This window comes from Acartia tonsa, chromosome 7, assembly GCF_053477335.1.
Source record: "Acartia tonsa isolate MP-2025a chromosome 7, ASM5347733v1, whole genome shotgun sequence".
NCBI lineage: Eukaryota > Metazoa > Arthropoda > Copepoda > Calanoida > Acartiidae > Acartia > Acartia tonsa.
In genome coordinates, this window is record NC_137266.1 from 9279212 (window position 1) to 9302897 (window position 23686).

The 23686-nt window shown below is 30.8% G+C and overlaps 1 protein-coding gene across 1 annotated transcript; it reads right to left on the bottom strand.

The window, feature by feature from the left end:
• Positions 1-5764: 5764 nt before the first annotated feature.
• LOC145324781 (aldo-keto reductase family 1 member A1-A-like) lies at positions 5765-22555 on the bottom strand. Its single transcript, XM_080167413.1, has 10 exons — positions 22394-22555; positions 21463-21600; positions 21046-21135; positions 20285-20307; positions 16614-16695; positions 15745-15837; positions 8378-8433; positions 7522-7672; positions 7007-7102; positions 5765-6374 (listed from the first exon to the last, which is right to left on the bottom strand). Exons 1-10 carry the CDS (start codon positions 22514-22516, stop codon positions 6264-6266), a joined length of 963 nt encoding a protein of 320 aa, XP_080023539.1. The 5' UTR covers positions 22517-22555; the 3' UTR covers positions 5765-6263.
• Between the last annotated feature and the right edge of the window lie 1131 nt (positions 22556-23686).

Genomic DNA, 23686 nt, shown 5'->3' on the forward strand with positions numbered 1-23686 from the left:
TTTAGAAGGGGTAGGGATTGGTAGAAAATAGCCTTAAAACATACCCAGACTTTTTTTTTATAAAGATGAAATAGCTTAAAACCATCCTATGACTTATAAAAAGCATCACTGTAAAGGAGGATCATATCGGTTCAGCAGTTAGCAAGATCCTTCACTATAGACAAAAAAATCTTACTACTTCATATAATAGGATAGGCTAGCGGTTGCGCCAATAGCATCAAGGTGCTTCATATTAAAAAGATATGAAAAAACAAAAAAAGCTAAAAGTCATGTAAAATCTTTAACGTATTAAAAGCATAAACCATTGTGACACATTAGTGAAGCTTGCCTAAAATGAAAAACTAAATCGATTCAGTGCAGTGGTTATTGAAAATTATTTGACAACAAAAAATATTACTCTAGACTCTGGTGTCTAGTTAAAAAAAACTTTCAAACTTTCCCCTAATGTTCATATAGCCTCAAAAGGGGAGGGGATGGAGTAAATGGAATTTAAAAACTAGCGCCATAGCTATCTGTACAGCTATGGGTCGTGAGCCTGTGAGGTCACTAGGCGCCATCAGGAATAGTAACGAAATTTTGGCGCGAATTTAATTTTATGTGTGTAAAGGTTTATTGATTTAAGATTTGAAAGCCTAAAAAGGGAAGGGTATAGAATAATTTTAAATATATATCTCCCGCCATAAGCAATAGAAATAGAAGAGTAGAAGAATATTCTGAACCCTTTTTTCGTCAAATCTAAGAGAGAACATTCCTAGCAGACAAAAGTATTGTTTACTTTCGACTCAAGCTGATGTGGATTCTTAAAAAATGATAGACTCGCTATTCGATAGTGAGGCAAAATTATTTTTGTGAAAAATCATCCAAAAGCACATTAAAAATCTACAAAAATTAAACAAAATCATATGTTAATAACCCTCTTAAGATTTTATTTCATTTTTGTAAATTTTTTTATTCGATTTTGGAGGATTTTTCACAAAAACAATTTTGCCTCACCAGCGAGTTGCCAGCCTAACTTTTTTTTAAGAATCCAGCTTTGTTTCAAGCTTTCAAATTGTAAACGAAATTTTTGGGCAATTAATTCTGATTCCGCAAAGCTTTCTACTAAGAAAATATACTGTTAACAGCTGACTTTTATGTATGTATGAAATGAAAAAAAACATGCCTTCGTAGGAAAATGTGTACATAATTTCAACCAATGAGATCCAATGTAAATTCCGATGCGATTCTCCTATTGGCTCAATCAGACATTCCCTCTCTTTCTTAGTACCTTTATTCCATAAGCTAATTACTTACCTTGGTGCAGGGTTTCACTCAAATAAATTTCCTAATAATGAATTTAATAAAAGTGAAGCTTTTCTATAATCATGGTCTGTACGTCATAACTCTTTTTTTTTAATTTAAACATGTTAGAATTGTTCTATCATTTTCAAACTTTCGATGGTGATTCTTGGAAAATTTCCTTGATTGAAAAAGCGTAGAAACTATAAAACCGTTAACAAACAGTCCAAGAACGCCCTTAAACTGATAATAAACCTATATTAATTTACGTAATTTTCAACAAGGTTATACCTACACAATTCTTTTTCACATTGTTTTTTTTAAATTAATAGGTTTTAAGTTTTGAGATTCTACAGGTGTTCAATTTTGTTGGTTTTACTGTTTAAATTCAGAGCCAATACGATTATAATTACAAATATATCTCCCCCCACTTTTTAATGTATTATGAAAATAAATAAGCGCGCCTAAATTTTGGCGCGAAAGTTGATATTAAGATAGAAACAGTTAAATTTAAAGGTAAAGATTTCACTCTCCTAAATCCTTCCCCCACCTCTATTAGGAATGCACATAACATAATTGAAATTACTGTCCCTTATTAATTATTGCTGTTTACCCCCTGAGAAATTGTAAAAAAGGGTATGGGGTAAAAACTCCTGTAAGCCAGTAATCTTCTGCCATTGCTGGTAACTTGGAAAATTTGCAGATTGCCAGCTAACAGGAACCTAGGATTTAGGGGAATTTGCGTGCTGCTGGATCCAGGAATCTTGTAATATTGCCAGGAACCAGGAAGCATTCGTTACCAGCAATATTTTACCATGAACTGCAGTAGATCCGGCAAATATGTATGGAGATCACTTTTTCAAATATTCCTTTTACTTATTTTCAATAACATTAAATTACTTTGAATTAACTAAGAAAAATTTGAAATGATTAGAATGAGAAAAATAAAGATTTAACATTTAAACAGATTTTGAATATGTAAAGAAAAAAATTTAGATAAGCCTTGCAGGGTTTTAATTTAGTGTGTTTTATTTAAGAGAACAAAAGTAATTTAATTTAACCCACTTAACCCAATCAGAAATTATTCATTGATATCTAATTTCTTCATTCATGTGGGAAGTTGTATTTCATTATTTCATGGTTTTCATCAAATTTTGTCATAAAAACCGTTTTTTTTCCAAAGTACCTTATTTTTTAAATACTAATGGATCATTAACAATTTACAAGATTATTGCACAGCACACAAAAATGACCAAAAAATGTAAAAATCTTATCGCATTTTTTAAAAGTAACGCAATTCTTGTAATTTTTAAAAATGAAGTATTAATCATTTTTTACTGACCTTTCATTTCCATGTATATCTAAAATTAACTAAATAAAAATTTCTTTTTTTATTCTAGGATATTTAAAACATAAATAATAATAATGTGATAAAAAGCATAATAGTATTGTAAGAAGGAAATTTACCTCATTTGCAAAACTATTAAAGAAATTGATTCTATTTGACCTAATTTGTTACATGCTCAACAGTGGAATTAGCAATAATCTTTAACTTTTTAGATAACTTTCTATCTACATTTTTCCAGTTTTAACTCTATAGATATCTTTCTATCAACACTATTAATTTTTTTAATATTAAAATATCTTTATATTCATTATTCTAAGCTTTAAGTCTTTCTATCTTTCTATCTACACTATTCAAAATTTTAACTTTTTAGATATATTTCATCTACATTATTCTAATCTTTAACTATTTAGATATTTTTCAATTTAAATTATTCAAATATTTAAATCTTTAGATATCTTTCTATCTACATTATTCTAATCTTTAACTCTTTAGATACCTATCTATCTACATTATTTTATATCTTTCTATTTATTCTATAACTGCATTCTTAAGATGCAGAAGGAATCTATCATGACTAACTTTAGAATTGAAATGTGCCAAGAAAATTTAAAAGATAAGATCTTTTTCTTCCTGGAAGGTTAAACAATCACAGATAAAAAGGTATAGTAGGTTTTTATTAATTCAATGGCAAGAAATTAAACAAATTTGACAACAACTTTAATTTGATAGAAAATTTAAAACATTAATTTTATTTTAACCTGATGTGCAAAAAATTGTAAATTTTCTGATGGTTTGTTAATCTATGGCAGAAATGCACCACTGCTTAACTGAATCCATTAAATATGAAAGAATAGTTCACATTATACTTAATTGATTGGAAAAATAGAGGAAAGGTGTTTTTTATAATGCAGTTATTATGAGAAATTTGAAAATTTCATATTTTACAAATTTCTTTTCAAATAAATTTTAAAAGATTTTCACTTGATTTTACTCAAACCTTTTTTGGACCACAAAAACCCCAAGAAAGATATTTAATTTTTAAAACTTTTATAATTCACCTAAATACCAAAGAGGCTAAGTTTACAGTCCCCAATTTATGCTTGCAAATCTAAATAACTAAATTGGGTGTGCGACCAAACCTTGCACCTTGCCAAACCTAAACTAATTTACCTTAAATAGGATTAATAAACTTGGTTTATGGATATTAACCCTTAACGGTCGGGGGGGGGGGGCGTTGAACGCCCCCCCATCCGGTTTTTTCTATCTCATTTTCTGTGTGTGAAAGATAAAGAGCCCAAACTGCTTGACTTTTTAAGTATGGGTATGACACATAACTGAGAGTTGGAATTTTTTGAATATCTCCATCCTGGCGGGCACAGGATGCCAGCAAACCTGGCAGGGTCATCCAGGTAAAGAGCAAAAATATTTTTTTGACTAAAACAAAGCATTTTATCATACCAAATTACTAAAAAATCCTCTAGTAGTACATCCTTATATGAAATACAGGTGTTCAAGTCACTTTCAGGTTCCAGGTATGATCCTGCAGGTCCTGATCCTCCAGGTCTCCAGAAATCTTTAAAAGGCTCCTGTGGCCGCAATTTTTGATCTAGAGACTTCAAATTTTAAACTTAAGCTTTTCTGACATGTCTACATAACGTATTAAAATTTCATGAAGATCCGCCGCCGTTTTCCCGCCGACCGCCGACTGCGGCGGCTGGCAGCTGCCAAGTACAGCTGCGGCCGCTGAAATTTAAATTTTGATATTTCTAATGTAAAATTTACATAAAGATAAACATTTTCTGGAAAAAAAATTTTCTTCTAGCTTCAAAAATAAGAAAAATACAGCCGTTTGAAATTTTTAAGTAAAAAAAGACCTAAAAACAAAGGTTGTTAAATAAAAGGGTGAAGGAAGCGAAAATTGACTTAGACCTATAAAAGGTCGGAAATTCATTATCAAACATGGGACTTGCACAAAAAATTTTAGCCCTCTAGCTCTAATAGGAACTGAGATAATAAGGGGGGGCGTTGAACGCCCCCCCCCCCCGACCGATTAAGGTGCGGCTAGGGGCCCGACTGTAAAGGGTTAAATTATATATACTGATATATCATTTTGTCCTACTCTATTTTGGAAGCATTATAGACATATCAGTTGATGTTGTCAATGTGTTAATGTGATAATCACTAATAACAATCATTATAATTTGATTGTTGAGTATGTATTTTTTCATCAACTTATATTGATATTTTGCTATTGTGTTTGCACATTTTAAATGAATCTTAACCCCTAACGGATAAAGAGCCCAAACTGCGTTACTTTTTAAGTATAGGTACGACACATAACTGAGAGTTGGAATTTTTTGAATATCTCCATCCTGGCGGGCACAGGATGGCAGCAAACCTGGCAGGGTCATCCAGGTAAGGAGCAAAAATATTTGTTTTACTTATACAAAGCATTTTATCTTACTAAAATACATTCTCAAATGAAATACAGGTGTTCAAGTCAATTTCAGGTTCCAGGTATGATCCTCCAGGTCAACAGAAATCTATAAAAGTCTTCTGTGGCCGCAAATTTTTACTTAGAGACTTCAAATTTTAAACTTAAGCTTTTCTTACATGTCTACATAACGTATTAAAATTTCATAAAGATCCGCCGCCGTTTTCTTGCCGACCGCCGACTGCGGCGGCTGGCAGCTGCCAAGTACAGCTTCGGCCGCTGAAATTTATATTTTGATATTTCTAATATAAAATTTACATAAAGATAAACATTTTCTGCAAAATAATTGTTCTTCAATTGTTCTTCAAATATAAGAAAATTACAGCCGTTTGAAAATTTTAAGTAAAAAATAACCTAAAAACAAAGGTCGTTAAATAAAAGGGTGAAGGAAGCGAAAATTGACTTAGGGTCGGAAATTCATTATCATGCAGGGGACTTGCACAAAATTGTTTAACCCTAATAAAAGGGGGGGGCGTTGAACCCCCCCCCCCGCCCCCCGACCGATTAAGGTGCAGCAAGGGGCCCGACTGTTAAGGGTTAATGCACAAAAGAGGTTCTTTAAACAAAATTAAAGAATTTATTTATGGTCAAAGAAATTGAAAAACATGCATGATAATATTTGATCTTTTATTGTTATAAGATAACAAAAATATGATGAATTCATATAGATTTTCAATTTATTAAGGAAATATTTGCAACTATAGGTATATCATCAAAAGAATTGGGTCAACTGCTGTTCACGGTAAAATGTTCCTGGTAAGGTAACGAATGCCTCCAAAACTCTATGATTTTCAAAGGCTGCTAGCTGCCAAACGGCTAAACGAACATATTACGTTCGCATACCTTTTTAGACCACATAAAAAATAATCTAAAATAGCCATGTTCCAAAAACATGGAAAGCTTCACTGAATAAAAAAAACGCACCTTTTGCGCATTTATAAGCATTACTTGATAGATGTGCATTATTAATTTATAACAATTCTAGTTTATTTGTAGGCATTCTTTTGTTGATTAAATTTGGTGTGAGCAAAATCTATACGTTCAACATCTTGGCCGTTAGAAGCCTTAAAAGTTTATAGATTTTTTTTATATATTTGTTACCTGGAACATTTCACCGTGAACTGCAGTTGATCCAAAGAATAATTAAAATTCAATGTGGAATGGGAAATGTGGATGAGCACCATCCCTAAACTTTCCATCCACCATAGGAACAATGAGACGACCATTGCAGTCGAAACTATTAATCTCCTCCATTTCCTGTCATAAAATGATATTTATATTTTTTTAATATTGGCTCCACATAAAGCCTCTATTATATCTTCATAATTAATAAGGTAAAGGATCTCTGTCTGTCTGTTTGTCTGTACCAAGGGCTCAGTGTTCAACCGATATTGTTCTCCTTTACACAGTAGCTTTACACTGGGAAGGTTTTTAACTATTTGGGGGGAGTTTACCACCACCCTTCTAAGAGAAATCCCTTTCCTACAAGGGTACCAAAACTAGAGGCTGCTAGTTGTATAGTATATGATTGCGACTAGATTTTGTGACTAAACAATTCAAATTTAACATAAATTTAAATTTGTTCATTTTCAAATCTAGATAGTTATATAAATGCGCTTTTATATACTATTTACAAATTTTCTTTCTGTATATATTTAATCTTAATGGACTTTCTGGAAACAAATATAGAGTCTCTATGCTTTCTAATTTGTACCTTACTATCAAAGGAGTCATCATGCACAGTTTGATATCGATAGGACAATTCTAACATGCCTAAATCAACTAAAAAAGCTAACCGTTACGGACAGGCAGACATATGGATGGACCCACCCTAATTATAGAAAACTTTACTTTTACAAATATCTTTTTGATTATCAAAAGTATCATTCCTGATCAGAAAGGACAAAGTCAAATACATCTGCATTCTCCTGGATGCGGGAGGGTGTAACTGACTTTGGAATCACAGCTACTCCTCCTTGAATCTAAATTGAAAAGAAAAGTTCTGTTAAGATTGTGTTATCAATACAGAAGAAACAAGACCGAAAACTGTCATAAATGCGTATCTGTTTATATAATTTGACTTAAATTGAATAACGTTCATTTTATTCATATAAGGAAAGAGAGATGATTCAGATATAATATCTTGATAATATATATTTTGTATTTACTTCCTCGAAAACAAAGTCGAATAAAAATCTACAAAATCAAATCAGCATCCACTAAAAAGGTAATATTCGATTTTGAAAAACAAGTAATTAAAGACGTTAAGGGAGTAATATATAACATACACTCTAATAGCTTTAGATCTAAGGGCACCCTAGTAGCAATACTCTAATAGGTAGTAAACAATCAGGTAGTGAGGAAAGCTATGAAAAAAAATTAAATATCACAAAATTTTTACCTGCCATCTGATCAGAACTTGTGCACTTGACTTGTTATATTTTTGGGCCATAGCAACAAGTTTAGGATTATCCAGTAGCTTTTCATCCTCAGGTTTGGCCCAGGGGCGGTCGGGAGAGCCAAGCGGGGAATAGGCGGTCAGCATTACTTTTCTACAGTGAGTGTTGTAAAAAATATCAAAAGATTTACATGTTTGGTTTTTCTATATATTTACTCCATATGCTACTTCATCTACATTTACATTGATCTACAGAATGGATGAAAAATGCGTGGATATTAAGAGAGATTCTATGAAAACCCTGATCAAATGTTTCTCCCAGCTAGCTGATATAACAATACCCCCAAGCCCCGACTTACCCCATCCTCTCCCCGGTCCATGGAGGAACGTATATTGACCAACATCTAAGGACTATATTAGCAAACTAAATTGGCGACGAAAATCCCTCTAGCACAATGTCCACGTATTCTATTTCCAAATACTACTTTAAGAAATTTGTGCAATGTGCAACTTTTCTTGATTTCTCCTCTTATTATTATGTCCCCACTAGAGGCTGTGTCATACAATAAACATTAAACTTGATAAAATATGGAAATCAATAAATCTTTAAAATCAAGCAACTTTTAAAATCACGAAAACTTAAAAATCTAGCACCCCAAATAACGGACAGAAGGACAAAACAATGTATAGATTAGATGGACGTATGTCATAGGAATTTCAGCTGTCTATCTTGAATAGAAGCCGAAAAAATCACGTTTTCCCCATAGCGCCACGGACTGACGGACGAACTGGCAAAGAATTATAGATTATAGAAGAATTATAGCGTAGCTTTGCTACTAACAAGTATTTTTCAACATTCCTGTCTTCACAGAATTTCTTCAGCTTGGATTGATTCAAGTATGGATGACATTCAACCTAAACAAATAATTGAATACTCAGCTGGGGTGAAGTGATCTTGTGGTTCAGTTCATAATGTGCTAGACCCAAATACTAAGAAATTATAACCAATCAATCAATCAATTAGATGATTTCATATTCTGTTTTTGTTGAAGATTTAAGATAATATGAATTGTTTTCTGAACTAAAAAATCTTAGTATAGAATAAAAGTTACACAACTTCAAAGGTTGTTTCATATTTGCATTTTATGAAACAAACATTAGGATTTTGGTATCTAAAATTGGAAGATTTTTTAAAATGCGTCACAATGATTTTATAAATCTTGTGAGATTCTGAAATTTGCAGACAACCCTGTCAACTTAAAAAGTTATTCAGGATCAAATGTCATTGGAAAATTAAATTTGTGTATACATATTACAAACTTTGCTAAATTATCTTTCCTTCTCAGTAAGGTAAACCTTTTAGGACAGTACAAAGCAGTATTAATAAGTCTAAAATCTTTAAAATGCAATTGATAGACATGTTAAATGGTTTGATTATTTTTCAGCTAAGTCTGTGTTTTGACAATGTTCTACTGTCTATATTTTTGAAAGTGATTCCACTGAAGATTAGGCAGAGTCTTAATAAATTTCCCGCTATTTACAAAAATATTCAAATTAACAACAAGAATGACAACATCCATAAGAAGTAAAGCAAAAAATCATCGGTGGGAATGCATACAAAGAGATTTAAAGTGCATTTGTTTAAATGAAGAATATAGTAAATTATTTATTGGATGCTCAGTGGTAAAAGGGAATCTTCACACAAGCAAATAATTCGTCTATCCTAAATATCACATGTCCCGCATTGCTTTACAGACTGACAGATAAAGTAAATTATAGAGTAGCTTCACTACAAAAAAGCTTATTTTATAACAATCTTTTTAAAAAAAATAAAAAGGGATTGAATAAAAATGATTGAAGATTTTTAGGTTATGGTTGATAAACAAAAAAAAATTAAGGAAAAATGTTACTACATTGTCCTAAAAGACCAACATTCTAAACGTGACGTCAATTCTTAAGTCTGAAAACTTTTGCCAGGAATTATTAACAAGAAACTTTCACTACAAATATTAGAATACAAATTTTAATTATTTCAAATATTATTAATATCGACTAATAATAATTAATTCAAGAAAATCATAGGCTACCAATCCAATTTCCTGTATGGCTTTAAAAACAGCCATACGAAAAAATAATGAATAGTGCAAACAATTTTCCACGAAAATTAAAATAGATTTCATAAAATTAAAAGCAGTTTTATTAGGTCAGGGGGGGGGGGCGAAGGCTCTGGCTTTAATCTTATTAGTTGTCCTTTCGATATCCGCGGAAACCTGTCTATAACAGGATGCGATAACTTAATGTCATAATTCCTATTACCTTACCTCATCATACAAAGGTAGAACAAACCTTTAAATAATTGAATTTGAAATAAAAATATGTGTATTCTTAGTGAAAAAAAAACTTTAGAACAAATACTTAAAGGCTGAGAGCTACATTCGGATTGTAAACTGGAAATAAATATAAGATAACTTTATTCTAATGGAATAATCTGGAATTGATTTTTTAACTCTAGAAAAGTTTGGGTTAGGTTATATGGCTAGAGGTCCGAGCGCCCGTAACTAGACAGGCTAGGTGGGCGAGTGCTGCCGCTAAACAGGCCAGGGGCCTGAGCGCTGCGGCTAGGGGGCCATGTGGCCGAGCGCTGCGGCTAGGGGGGATTATAACCGAATTTTGAAGAAGAAAAAAATGTTTCAAATATTTTAAACGTAAAAAATCTACAGTCGGATTTTTTTATGGACTTTGAATTGATACTCCTTGAGATATATTTAATGAATAAAAGAATCCAACTTTTTAATCATCAAAGTAAAAAATGCATCCAATGAATTTTTCTTTTAGCTCTCCTCAATGATAAAAAGAAAATTTACATAATTGAAACAAGGAGGGGTCAACAATGAAATAAAGCCGACAATATAATAAATCTTAAAGTTATGTATTAGCTTATCTTCTGCCTTCAGTTCATGACCATTTAATTATAAGTAAAAAGTCATATAAAAAAAATTTGGCAAGCCTTACTTTTGTTCTTAGATAAATGAGTAGCTTTATTTCATTAGAAAAGTTAGATAATGCATAAAGGAATAGATAAAAACTAAGCCTTTGAACACAACTTTTGTGTAATTTAAAAATTCTTTGTTCGTCAAGATCAGAAAGAAATATTTCCTGGAAGCATTTTGTATATTCAAATGCTGTATAATTCATGAAAAATCAGAGTTTAGTGGACCTTGCGGTTCAGTGGTTTTGTTGACTGAAAAGTCAGAAATAAAAAATCTTTGTTTTCAAGATTAGAATAGATTAATATTTTGTTTAATTTTACAAAATATTTGTAAGTAAACCATACAAATCCCTATATAAAAGTAACAGAATCTCTGTTTGTGTCTGTCAGTCTGTACTGAAGAATTTCGCTAACCTCTAAACAGATATAGTATTAGGCTTCTAATAGATATTTGGAAGGTTTATAGCTATTTTAGGGGACTGTACAGCCCCACCCCTCCAATAGGAATCCTCTAAAAACATAATTAATTCCTATTAGTCAGCGCCAGTTCTTTTTTAAACCTGCAATTAAAAGTGGGGCCGGGGGGGGGGCAACTTCCTCTTTCTCCTCGCACAGCCTCAAGGGCCCCTAAAGGCCTCTAGGGGCATAGCTGCTAGTTGTATATAAAGTGTGTTACCTTTTTTTATGTTTTATTATTATTTGGCCACAACTTGGTCAAAAATGCTCACAAATCAGACCTTTTTCGACTGAAAATACCCAACTGGTTCCTTTACAAGCCCAATCAATCAGTTTTAAGATATCTTTATATTTCAAGGAAAATTGATGAAAATACTAAAAAACGGCAAATTTGGGTGTTACCTTTTATATGCACAGATACCATAAAACCAACAGAAAAAATACTTATTTTTACTTTCTGTCATTTTTAAAGTTTTATTCTGTTAAATTGGCTATTCTTGAAGGGATTTATGCATTGATAATACTGAAACAAATTACTGGGCAGAAATTAATGTATTTAAAAAAAAGAAAATTTTGAAAATAAGAAATTCGACCTCTATCACTTCAGAGGACAGCTGCCAACCTCCAGTTGACAGGATATAGTTAAATACTTGTTAGCAATAATAATTGGCCCAAAAAGTAAAACAAAAAGTTTTTTAATATGGCAAAAAAATAATAATCTAAATCTTAATTTTGGGGATGATGATCTTAAAGACGCTCTTGCTGTTGGTGATGATGACCCAGATGGTATCCAAATACATGAGCATTATGACAACTTATCTAATAAACTATGGTCCGATTTTTGTATTTGTAGCATTCTCCAATCAAGAGAAATCCCAAAACATACAATCATGGTTATTAAATTCTCCAATTCATAAGGAAATTGTAGTAGTTTTTAAAAGATGGTTATATTTCTTGTTACAGCTTTTAATTGGAGGCTGCTACAAATACAAAAATTGGACCATAGTTCAATAGATGAGTTGTCATAACGCTCATGTACTTGGATACCATCTGGGTCATCATCACCACCAGTAAGAGCCTCCTTCAGATCATCATCCCCAAAATTAAGATTTAGATTATCATTTTTTTGCCATATTAAAAAACATTTTCTTTTATTTTTTATGCTAATTATTATTGCTAACAAGTATTTAACTATATCCTGTCAACTGGAGGTTGGCAGCTGTCCTCTGAAGTGACAGAGGTCGAATTTCTTATTTTCAAAATTTTCTTTCTTTTAAATACATTAATTTCTGCCCAATATTATGTTTCAGTATATTTCAATGCATAAATCCCTTAAAGAATAGCCAATTTAACAGAATCAAACTTTAAAAATGACAGAAAAGTAAAAATAAGTATTTTTTCTGTTGATTTTATGGTATCTGTGCATATAAAAGGTAACACCCAAATTTGCTGTTTTTTAGTATTTTCATCAATTATTCTTGAAATATAAAGATATCTTAAAACTGATTGATTGGGCTTGTAAAGGAACCATTTGAGTATCTTTAGTTGAAAAAGGTCTGTTTTGCGAGCATTTTTTACCAAGTTGTGGCCAAATAATAATAAAACATAAAAAAAGGTAACACACTTTAATGATTGAATTGATTACTGTCTGTTTTTTTTTTATATCTGTTTCAATAGCCGAATACAACAATTTATTTAATGATATTTTAGAGTATTAAATCTAATTTAGTTACAAACATACTCCAAAAAAAAACTTACACATTTGTACATGAATATAAAATGAAACAAAATAATAAAGTTTACTAATTTGCCTGTGTACTGATGAGTTGAAAATATCAGTGTTTATATTTTACTGCTCATATTTCATGTTTTACTATCATATAGAGTAGTAAGGTTTATTTTTATGAAGCTTAAGATCTTAACAAATATTGAACCTATAGATAAGCTTCTACTTTGAAATTACTATTACTTTTTAAAAATATAATAATAAAATAAATTCATTATTTTTGAATGAATTGGTGATTTTTTTAATAATCCTTAATAAATTTATAAATGATTTATATGAAGATTCATTAAAATGTAAAACAATATTATTTTTTTAAAAGTAAAATAATACATACAAACAATCAGACAAACATCCCTGGGAGGAAGGAGACATTGAGCTGTTTATTACACTAGTCCCCAAAGTTTTATGATAAAGTTTTCATATTTGTTGGCTTAACTACTTTGTGTATCTTTTATTGAATTTTGATTGGTTGATTAATAAATTTGAGTGTCTAAACGTTTGAACATCTATTGTAATCAACAGAAGGGATAATTTTGTGTATTATCATTGGGGATGTACATCAACTTATCGACCATTGTCTTATGACTTAAGATACATCCAACCTGTACTGTCGTGTAGTTGTATTGATAAAACATTATAAACTTTATGAAGGTAAATATAATTACGAGTTTCAAACACAAAAATTTAATTTTAAATTTGAATAAAAATTTAATTTCTAATTAGATGCTGAATGAACATAAATATGAAAATTAGCACTTTTTTAGAGGATTAGCAAGTGGTGAATTGTAGCATAATTTTATATCAATTAAAATCTGTTTCGAAATAAATAAACAGTAAACATAATTTTTAAAAATACTTCGATTGATAATCAACAGCTTTGCTAAATTCTAAATTACATATTATTTTTTTAATTATGGACAATGGATCAGGATTATGACAAACAATTAAAAGTGAAAGTTTCATAATTTCCCCACAATCCACAATCTCTTTTCCTCCCTTATCCTATTCCCCTCCCCCTCTTATTACCCATTTTCCCTTAGTTCCAGAAAAAGCTTTACGCAAACATTACTCCACAAAAATATCCAAATTTTACAGAAAGTTGAATTTAATTGCAGAATCGCGGTGCCTTAAATAATCAAAAGTAAAAGTCTTTTGCTTTAAAAGTTGGGGAAACAAGGAAACATTTACCAAAGGTAGATTGGTAGATTGAAAATGTTTCAACCTGTACCCAAACATACAATTATAGTAAACTGTTGCCATTATTAATTAACTTCATCCTACTGATTATCATGTCAACCAAGAAATAATAAGAGTCTCATAATATCAGGGCTCGGCAGCCGCGCGTCAGCTACGACTAAGCCTTAAATTAAATCCCGTTTGGATGTCTTGAAATTTTTTTTGCAAAAGTGGATTGTCATATTTAGGCCATGTTTAAACGTTCAGTAGATTTTAAAACTTGTAAAAAGTTGATTTCTCTGAAGCCTACTTGCGCCTGATGTAAGGCTGCCGAGCCCTGCATTATACTATACGTTCCACTAAAATATTGATTATAAAAATCTCTAATACAATGGAATCAAACAAAACAAGAATATTGCGATGTTATTTTTAATTGAACAAAAACTTTTCTAATAAATTTACGTTCTTTTTTTAACACTTTGTCCAGCTACATTCTAATTATAGAATTAGGGGTATAAATCAGTTAATTGATGTCTGTCCGAGATATCTTTGACATATAGGTAAATTTTTAAGATTCTTATAGGGATATTTTTTTGAGGGAGATTGTAAATGTATGTTTTTTTTACATTTTTATAGATAAATGAATACCTGATTCATAACTGGAGTGATAAATAGATAAATGGGGTATTCCTATCCAGTTTTTTGTTTAGGAATGAATATTTTTTGCCCGAGGGAATAAATGATGGAGCAATAGCTCATCATTTATTCACGAAAAATATTCATTCCTAAACAAAAACTGGATAGAAATATCATTCTCATTTAAACAAAAACATTTTTTCCCCGACGTAATTATGCTTTCTTTGAGTAATTAATAAAAGTTCAAAAATTTTCAAAAAAAATTTTAAATCTTCAAAAAAAAATTTAAAAATCTTCTAAAAATATTTTCTCAGAATTTTATATAAATATGACTGTATAGACTTGGGAACTTCAGTCGTGCAAGGCTTGTGGTGCAGAACTGAGATTCTGTTCACAGGTTGCCATGCTCGGGGGGAAAAAATAACTACCTTAGGGGTAAAAATGATACCTCAGAGGAAAAAATGATACCTCAGGGAAAAAAATGACTACCTCAGGGAGAAAAAAATAATATTTACATCAACTATTTAAGGGGTCGTTTATGTGAGTATGGAAAGATAGGCCTATGGATAGATACCTCATTCATAACTGTAAAAATAGTTTTCTTTTAACAAATAAAAATAAACACAAATGGATAAATAGTTTGATTAATAGAAAATAGACCTATAGATAGATACCTGATTCATAGCTGTAGTGATGGTTTTCTTTTAACAAATAAAAATATAGACAAATAGATTGATAATTTGATAATTAGAAAAATAGTCCTATAGATAGATACCTGATTCATAACTGTAAAAATGGTTTTCTTTTAACAAACAATATATAGACAAATGGATAAATAGTTTTATTAATAGAAAAATAGACCTATAGATAAATACCTGATTCATAACTGTAGTGATGGTTTTCTTTTAACAAATAAAAATATAGACAAATGGATAAATAGTTTGATTAATAGAAAAATAGACCTATAGATAGATACCTGATTCATAACTATAGTAATGGTTTTCTTTTAACAAATAAAAATATAGACAAATGGATAAATAGTTTGATTAATAGAAAAATAGACCTATAGATAGATACCTGATTCATGTAGTGATGATTTTCTTTTCACAAATAGAAAGAGATTAGGAGATAAATAGAAAGATTGGTAGATAGATAAAAAAAAGATAGGCCATTAGATAAATACCTGATTCATAACTGGAGTAATGGATCCCTTTTCACAAATATCAGCCACTTGTTTGCTGTTAAAGTTCGAGACACCAATGGAACGAACTAACCCCTAAAACATTGTAATGTTGTTTAATAAAACAAATAGGATTTCTATAAAATGAGTCAAACTGTTTTTAATTATGAACATTTCGTACATATATATATATATATATTATACATTTGGTCATTATTAAGAACAATTTGACTAATTGCTAACACACAATTTTATGGAAAATACGCAAAAAATTACCCTCTCAATCTACTTTTATTTTTACAATGATTATCATGAAGAAGCCTTGACATAAAAACCAGTATACATTAATTTAATGATCATGGCAGAAATAAAGAAATCATTTTAGAATTATTAAAATTCAAAGATCTCTAATCCGAGCTTATGCTAAATCAAAGGATTGCTCAATTTACAAATGAATTATTTTTTTTTAAAAAACATTATAAAACAAACCCATACTTTTAATTTATTAAGTAAATTTAAGGAAGAGAATTTAGCATGGATTTACATGTTCTAAAAGTATCATTCCCATATAAACACCCCCTAAATCTGTAGTAAGAAAGATTAATTTCTTTCCCCGAGGGTATTAATTGGAAGATTTTTCAATTTTTTTTGGAATATTTTCAAATTTTTAATTAAAATTCAAATTCTGTTAGGGAGAGAAATGGTAACTAGAAGAAAGAAAAGGAAAACTCTCTAATATAAAAAAAATCACTACTATGGCAAGGATTACATACCCCTTTTTCCCAACGGACTAAATGATGGGGTGATAGCTCATTCTTTATTGAGTCCTTGCCATAGTAGTGATTAAAAATAATACATTTTAAATTTGCAACCTTTTTAACCAGTTTTTCCATAGCAAGCCAGGTATAGGTTGGATGGAGAGTAGAATCATAGATTAGATTTCCATCAGCATTTCTGTTAGATTAGTAGATATTAATTAAATTGGTGAATAATATAAAATAGATTAATTAAATTAAGTATAGGTTGAATGAATGGTTTGGTTATATTTAAGATTTTAAAAGTATTTCTGTTAGGAATAGGTATGAAATGTATGAGAAGTTTTTCAAAGAAAGTGTTGGTTGCATGAATATTAGTGTCTTTGGTTTGTTTGCCATTTAATAGACAATAGATAATGTAAAATATGAAATAAGACATGATAACTTTTGGTACATGTTATCCAATGTGGCTAAATTTCAAATGATATTACTTTAAATTGTCTTATGATCTTATGAAGGGGTTTGACTCTGTACGATAATCATTTTTAGTTTTACTAAAAAGAAAAATGTAATACAACTAAAACAAAAAAGTAGGAGATAAATAGAAAAAGAAAAAAAGAAGGATTAAAATAGTATAACTTTAGAAAAAGTTAAATATACCGAAGCATCTTTATTGATATGGCCAATATTTTCTTTACATCAACTTATGTCATCATCTTACACATAAATTGGATTCTAGAGTGTCAACATCCCTTAATGTCACATTAGATTTTATGTTTAATATATATTATTTTTCTTTTTTTCTAACTTGAACAAGCTATTCTAATATCTTGTACTTGTGGATGCGCCCTTTGAAGCCTCTAGGGGAACTTAAGGTGTTCGGTAAGAAGTCGACCCTCCCCCATATTTTCAATTTGTTGAAGATTTGTTGGAGGTTGGAGATACACTCCCCTAAATAGTTATAAACCTTCCCAGAACTTATAAGAAGTTTCACTGTAATGAAGAACAGCCAAAAATAAAACTTACAATAATTTTTTTTTATTTGTAGAAAACTGGATATAAGATGTTGCTAGATATAATTTTTCAGTGAAGCTGAGAACCGGTTCTGATCCACTGGTTAATAATCGGTTTCGAAGCGATACGGGAACATCCCTTAATTGATCTATAGTAAAAGCAGAAAGAAAATGCATTTAAATCAATAACTCTATAAATGTACTAGGAGGAAATGTTCCTTCCTTGGTAAAAATGAGAAAAATCGAGCTCAATTTATTTTGACAAAAAGATTTTAAAGAGCTTTTATCTTGTTGGTTAGTCCTGGTACTTTGAAAACTTTGTGTAAAAGAATTTGAACTCTAAATACTTTTGAACAGGGAACATTGTTAATTACTAACAATGCTACTCTGTAATTATAAATGTCCGTCTGTCCAAAACACTTATTTTTTTTGCTGCTATTCAAAAAGATTGCAGAAATTTATGTGAATATTTCCTATCACATTTAAAAAAAAAGATTGAAGGTATTCTAAATAAATGGAGCATTGCCCCTTCATTGAAAGACATCTTAAGTTTTCATAAATTAATCATTTTCTTATTTTAGTCTTTAATGTTACTACAATCAAAAACATTTTTGGTCTTTAGGATCTTTATATTTATCCTTAAAAAGATTTTGAACTGTAAATAGTTGAAGAATAACTTGTAGCAACTATTTTATTGCTGCAAGCTATTGCACAATACAATGATTAACAACTAAAAGGTTAGAAAATACAAGATGGATTAAGTTATAAATCTACTTATAAATGTTAGTTGGTCTTAATTTTATCTAAAAGAAGATTCACAAGCCTAAAGTGAAGCTAGTTACAAGATCATTGGCCACACAAATATTTTAACATACAGCTATTTAAGAATAGAGGATTAATCTCACAAATTACGTGATTCCTCCCCCACTATCATATTTGTAAAATAAAGGGTATAGGGAATTTGTTAATTATTTTAGGTATGATTAGTTTAGGTTATGACGAGGACTGGGTGCCTCCGTAAGGGTAATGGTACCGCAAGTCTGGGGCCTTCAGGGGTAGCAACCCCCCCCCCCCCCTCCCCCCCAACCAGCAGGGGTTATATGATGGAAAAAAACTACCCCGCCCCCCATTATTTTAAATTTAAGTCACAATTTGGGGGTTTGTTCTCTGTGTTCAACCGGTTCTTTGTGGGAAATCCCCGTTTACACTTTTTTTTAAAGCGAAGCTTTTCTATAATTAGGGTCGGTCCGTCCGTACGTCCGTCCGTAACGGATAGCTTTTTTCGTTAATTTAGGCATGTTAGAATTGTCCTATTGACTTCAAACTTTGCATGGTGATTCCTGTAGTAGTTAGGTACGATTTAGAAAGCGTAGCAACTCTATAATCATTACCAGAATGTCCGTACGTCCATTTTAAACATGTTTTTTTTACTTTTTACTTTTTGGTATACTGATTCCTTAGACAACAAAGTACAATATTATAAGCGAAACAACTCTATAATCAAGTCCTAAAAATGTTAGTATGTCCATAAACATTATTCTATATCAATCATTTTTTTCAACAATTTTACTTACAATTTTGCTTCGACTCTTATACATTTATATTTTGATTATTCAGTTCTGACACTATACAAGTTTTAATGTCCGTTTGTCCTATCGTTTCAGTGCTTTGCTTTTATGGATGTTGTCATCCTTGTTTATTTTAAACTTTGAGTAAAAAATCCTTGAACATAAATGTTAACAATGTCACGTACAAGAATTCATTAGAAAAGGAATCCTTTTTATTGCTGTTAACAAAAAAAATAATTTATTTTAGAACGCACTTGTGATTAAATGAACTTCTTATATAATCTAAATATTATTTAATACTTAGTTATCTGATATATCTGTACAATTTACTGGAGAGCTTTTTAAATGCGAAGCTTTTCTATAATTAGGGTCGGTCCGTACGTCCGTCCGTAACGGATAGCTTTTTTTGTTGATTTAAGCATATTAGAATTGTCCTATCGATTTCAAACTTTGCAGAATGATTTCTAAAATAGTTAGGTACGATTTAGAAAGCGTAGCAACTCTATAATTGTAAATGGACGTTTATGGTGTATAAGTATAGATCTATAACCCCGACAACTACCTGGCCCAAGTGGTGGAGACCCTTTTCGTATGCTAGCAAATTGCCTACTGTTCTTTTGTGTTTATGCTGCTGTGTTTATATTTCCATGTGGCAATTTTCATATACCTTATGCTCCCTCTATTATATTACATTAATGAGTATACAATTTCATAAATATGCGGATCTTCAAGAATATATCTATAATACAAAGTAGCTTGATGTCTGTCCGTCCGTCCGTCTGTAACCACTAAACCAATCGGATTCTACTCTTCAGGGTATTTACCTATTAGTCCTGTGGTGGTTTTAAGCTATTTTCTTGGGGGGTGGGACATCCCCAACCCCCCAAAAAACAAAAAATGCCCCCCTACTTTTTTATTTTATTTTATTTTTACGAATTTTTACGAATTTTACGAATTTTTACGAATTTTACGAATTTTTACGAATTTTTACGAATTTTTACGAATTTTTACGAATTTTACGAATTTTTACGAATTTTACGAATTTTTACGAATTGTGCGAATTCGCCAGTTATTTACAAAAATTTGAGATCCATTCGCATTTTCAGCTGGGTAGGTAATAGAAGATGTAATTATACCTCTTGGGGCAAAGCCCCTAGAGGCTAGGGGCGAAGCCACTAGTTATATATAAATGAATATCTAATAGTTCCTGGGAAATCGTTCCTCTCCTCTCTGAATTCAATCCTTTTAGTTCAATTTTTAATTTTATTTATTAGATAAGATAATCTATTTTAATATTTTTGGATCTTTTAGAAGCTAGAATAACCAAAAAAAACAAGGAACAAGGATGCACGTATTAGAATAGATGTGCGATCCATTATGGATACACTTATCCTTATTTTAGAGTAACAGGATGTCTATCGGTGTTTCTAAAGAATCTGAACTTATATGGTTCTCTTAAACAATGTAGCTTCTCATAGGCCCTAGGAAGTTTTGTAACTAATTTGAGGGAGGAATCCCCCCCCCCCCCCTTTGCTGAAAAATTATAATTTTACCTTTTTTTCAAAACTAAAAATGAAAAAGTTGGAAGCAAGAAAAAGTGGCTCCACATATTATGACAACATACGATAGGATACCCAATGAGAGGCCAGCATAAATTTTACCATTGGTGTATATTGGCTTCTCATTGGCTATTCTATCGTATGACGTCATAATCTGTGGAGCAACTTTTTCTTGCTTTAAAGTTAGATTGGCTGACTTCCCTCTAACCACCTCAATTGCCCCTAGTTGTCTCAAAGGTGTAACCTATATTTAAATTATATAAAATAGATGAAAGATCAAATAAGGTTTCTTAGAAAGCAATAAATAGAGTAAAATTATTAATAAAGAATATCTCTTCATATTCTTATCTATATATCTAACCAGTCCAATACTATACTAATGTTTATAAATAGTTTAAGGATTGCATTCCTGGAAAGCAATAGGCCAATGAATCAAGTAGAGATCCAGGTATTCAACTCCTAAATCCGTCAGAGACTGGCGACAGGCAGCTTCTACGTCCTGCAAGAAGAAATTCCTAGTCTTACTATGTATAAGTTTTATAGTTGATTAGCAAAGTCCAAATTTCCAAATGTCAGATTTTTTCCTTTTGTTAGGTTATATAAAGGTTATAGGCTATTTACAGAAGGGTGCAAATACCCCACCCCAAAAAATCATTTTGCTTGAACGTCCAATCCATGTATGAATTCATGGTGAAGATAAATTATACATTTTTTTTAGATTCCATTTATAGATTACAAACACCATGTACTTACATTTTAGAAACATACTTTAAAATTTTAACCATGTCTACATTTCTGAAATTTTTTAGATAAACATAAGACATACCTCTGGATGATGCTTATTATTCCAAAGCTTGCTTGTGATGAAAAGTTGAGACCTCTCAACTCCTGCAGCCTTGATACCTTCTCCAACCTCTTTCTCATTGCCATAGCAATATGCGCAGTCAATGTGTCTGTATCCACACTTAATAAGAATAGTGAAAAAAAGTTCTGTATGTGCGCGCATTATAAAATACCTAATGGCTACGCCCCTAGGTAAAAGTAGAAAATATCTTTTTTTGTATGGGGTAGTATTTTTTAGAGTAATTTCTTTTTAGAGGTAAGCAGTAACGTTCCCTCCTCCAAAATAGTTCTAAACCTTTCCTGGACATATGGTAAGCTTCATTGTACAAGAGAAAACGTTTATATTTATATAAGGATATGATTTCATTTTTAAGCCACACTTAATGGGAATAGTAAAAATAAGTTATTCATGTGCATTATAACATAATACAATTGAAATTATTATAATTAGAATTGTCATGTATGTATATTGTCATGGTCTTATCACTAAAATCCATATTACAGATTGACTAACATTTGTTTTGACCCGTGACCATAACTAAACACTTAGCACATTCGCTCATTGTCAGAGAGGTAATAGATTCTAATCTGGGCATGACACTGCGTCATAACTAAAACATTGAAGATGGTTCTTAGTATCTTACTGCACCTATGTGAGGTGGAAGGTTAGAAATAGTTAAAGCAGGCGCAACTCATTACCATGCACAATTAGGACGTCTCAGTTAAAGGTCGTGCAATGAAAGGGTTTGTTTTCTGATGGATGTTTTCAGTTTCATGTTACTTTTAACCTAAAATATCCTTGGGAGTAATGCATCCCATTACAAGCGGATGATGCTCTGGATTCTCTAGATGGTCACTTAAAAATCTAAGAGAATCCCGCTCTTACAAGGTAAGGTAAGGTAAATTTGTTTTACCTTAATAGCAGCTTCTACTGCTGCCTGGACCTCTCCAGGTTTAGAGTTCCAGGTACCAAGACCCAAAACTGGCATTTTCTGCCCATTATTTAGGGTAACATAGGTATCAGATATAGTGGTCATTTTTCTGCAAATTTTTTCGAATGATAATTTATTCTTTTCCAGTATGGTTTCAAAACTGATACATATCCGCCGTATCGAAACTGGTTCTCATCCATACTTAAAAATTATGTATATTATCATATAGGAGACAATTTTCTACTAATATTAAAATAAAAGTCATAAAATTAATACAAGGTTAATTTGTCAGGTCTTCATCTCTCAAGGATAACAAATCTAATTTTAATCTTTTAATTTTTCATTTTGTATCCGTGAAAAGCTATTTCTAATACGATGCAATAAATAACTATTCATAAACCTAATTCTAAAATCTTCCTTGAAAGTTATGATGCAAACTATGTCTTGTTTTCCCAATATTCTTTATTATAATTAAATTAAACTAAGTTTACCCTAGTTTTCCTCAGCAACATATTTGTTAAAGAAAAGCTACTCAAAAAAAACAAAATGTTTCTTAAACAATAAGTCTTGATTTTTATTAAAATTAACAGTTTATAAAGCATTTTAAATGAAAGTATTACAAGTGGTATGGTATGGGGTACATGACTTTACATAATTTAAATCAAGAGTTTGTAAAGTTTAACATAAAAAGGTTGAGTTCTGAGAAAAAGTGTATTTCCAACAAAAATTTGCTTGGTAAATCCAGACTTTGGTTGCTTAATTAGTTTCACTACAAAGATTACCATACAATGTAAAAATTATAATTTAGCAAACTTTTTTTTTTAAATTTTAAATTTTTTATACCTTTGCAACATATACTTTTTTATCTCAGTAAGAATGAGTTAAAAAGAAAAAACTGAAATTGTAATCCCCCAGCTTACAAAAATTATTATCATAAACTCAAAATAAAAAAGTCAACTTTTTAAATTTATTATATTATTTCTGTTTTGATTGGTTGAAAACTTAAGTATAATATTGTTCTGTTTTTTTTCTAAATTAAAAGTAACCTAAAAATTATTATTAATTATATGTGGGATTTATTGTGTTGACATATTATTTAAACTCTTTTTTCTCTTGCTCTCTCTTTCTCACTCTTTCATCTTCATTTCTCTCTCTCTCTCTCTCTCTCTCTCCATTTTCTCATACTTCCCAACTCTACTTTGTAATCAGTACAGCTCCGGATTAGAATAACAAAATTAACAAAATCAAAAGTAAAAGTTTATTGTTTGCTGGCAG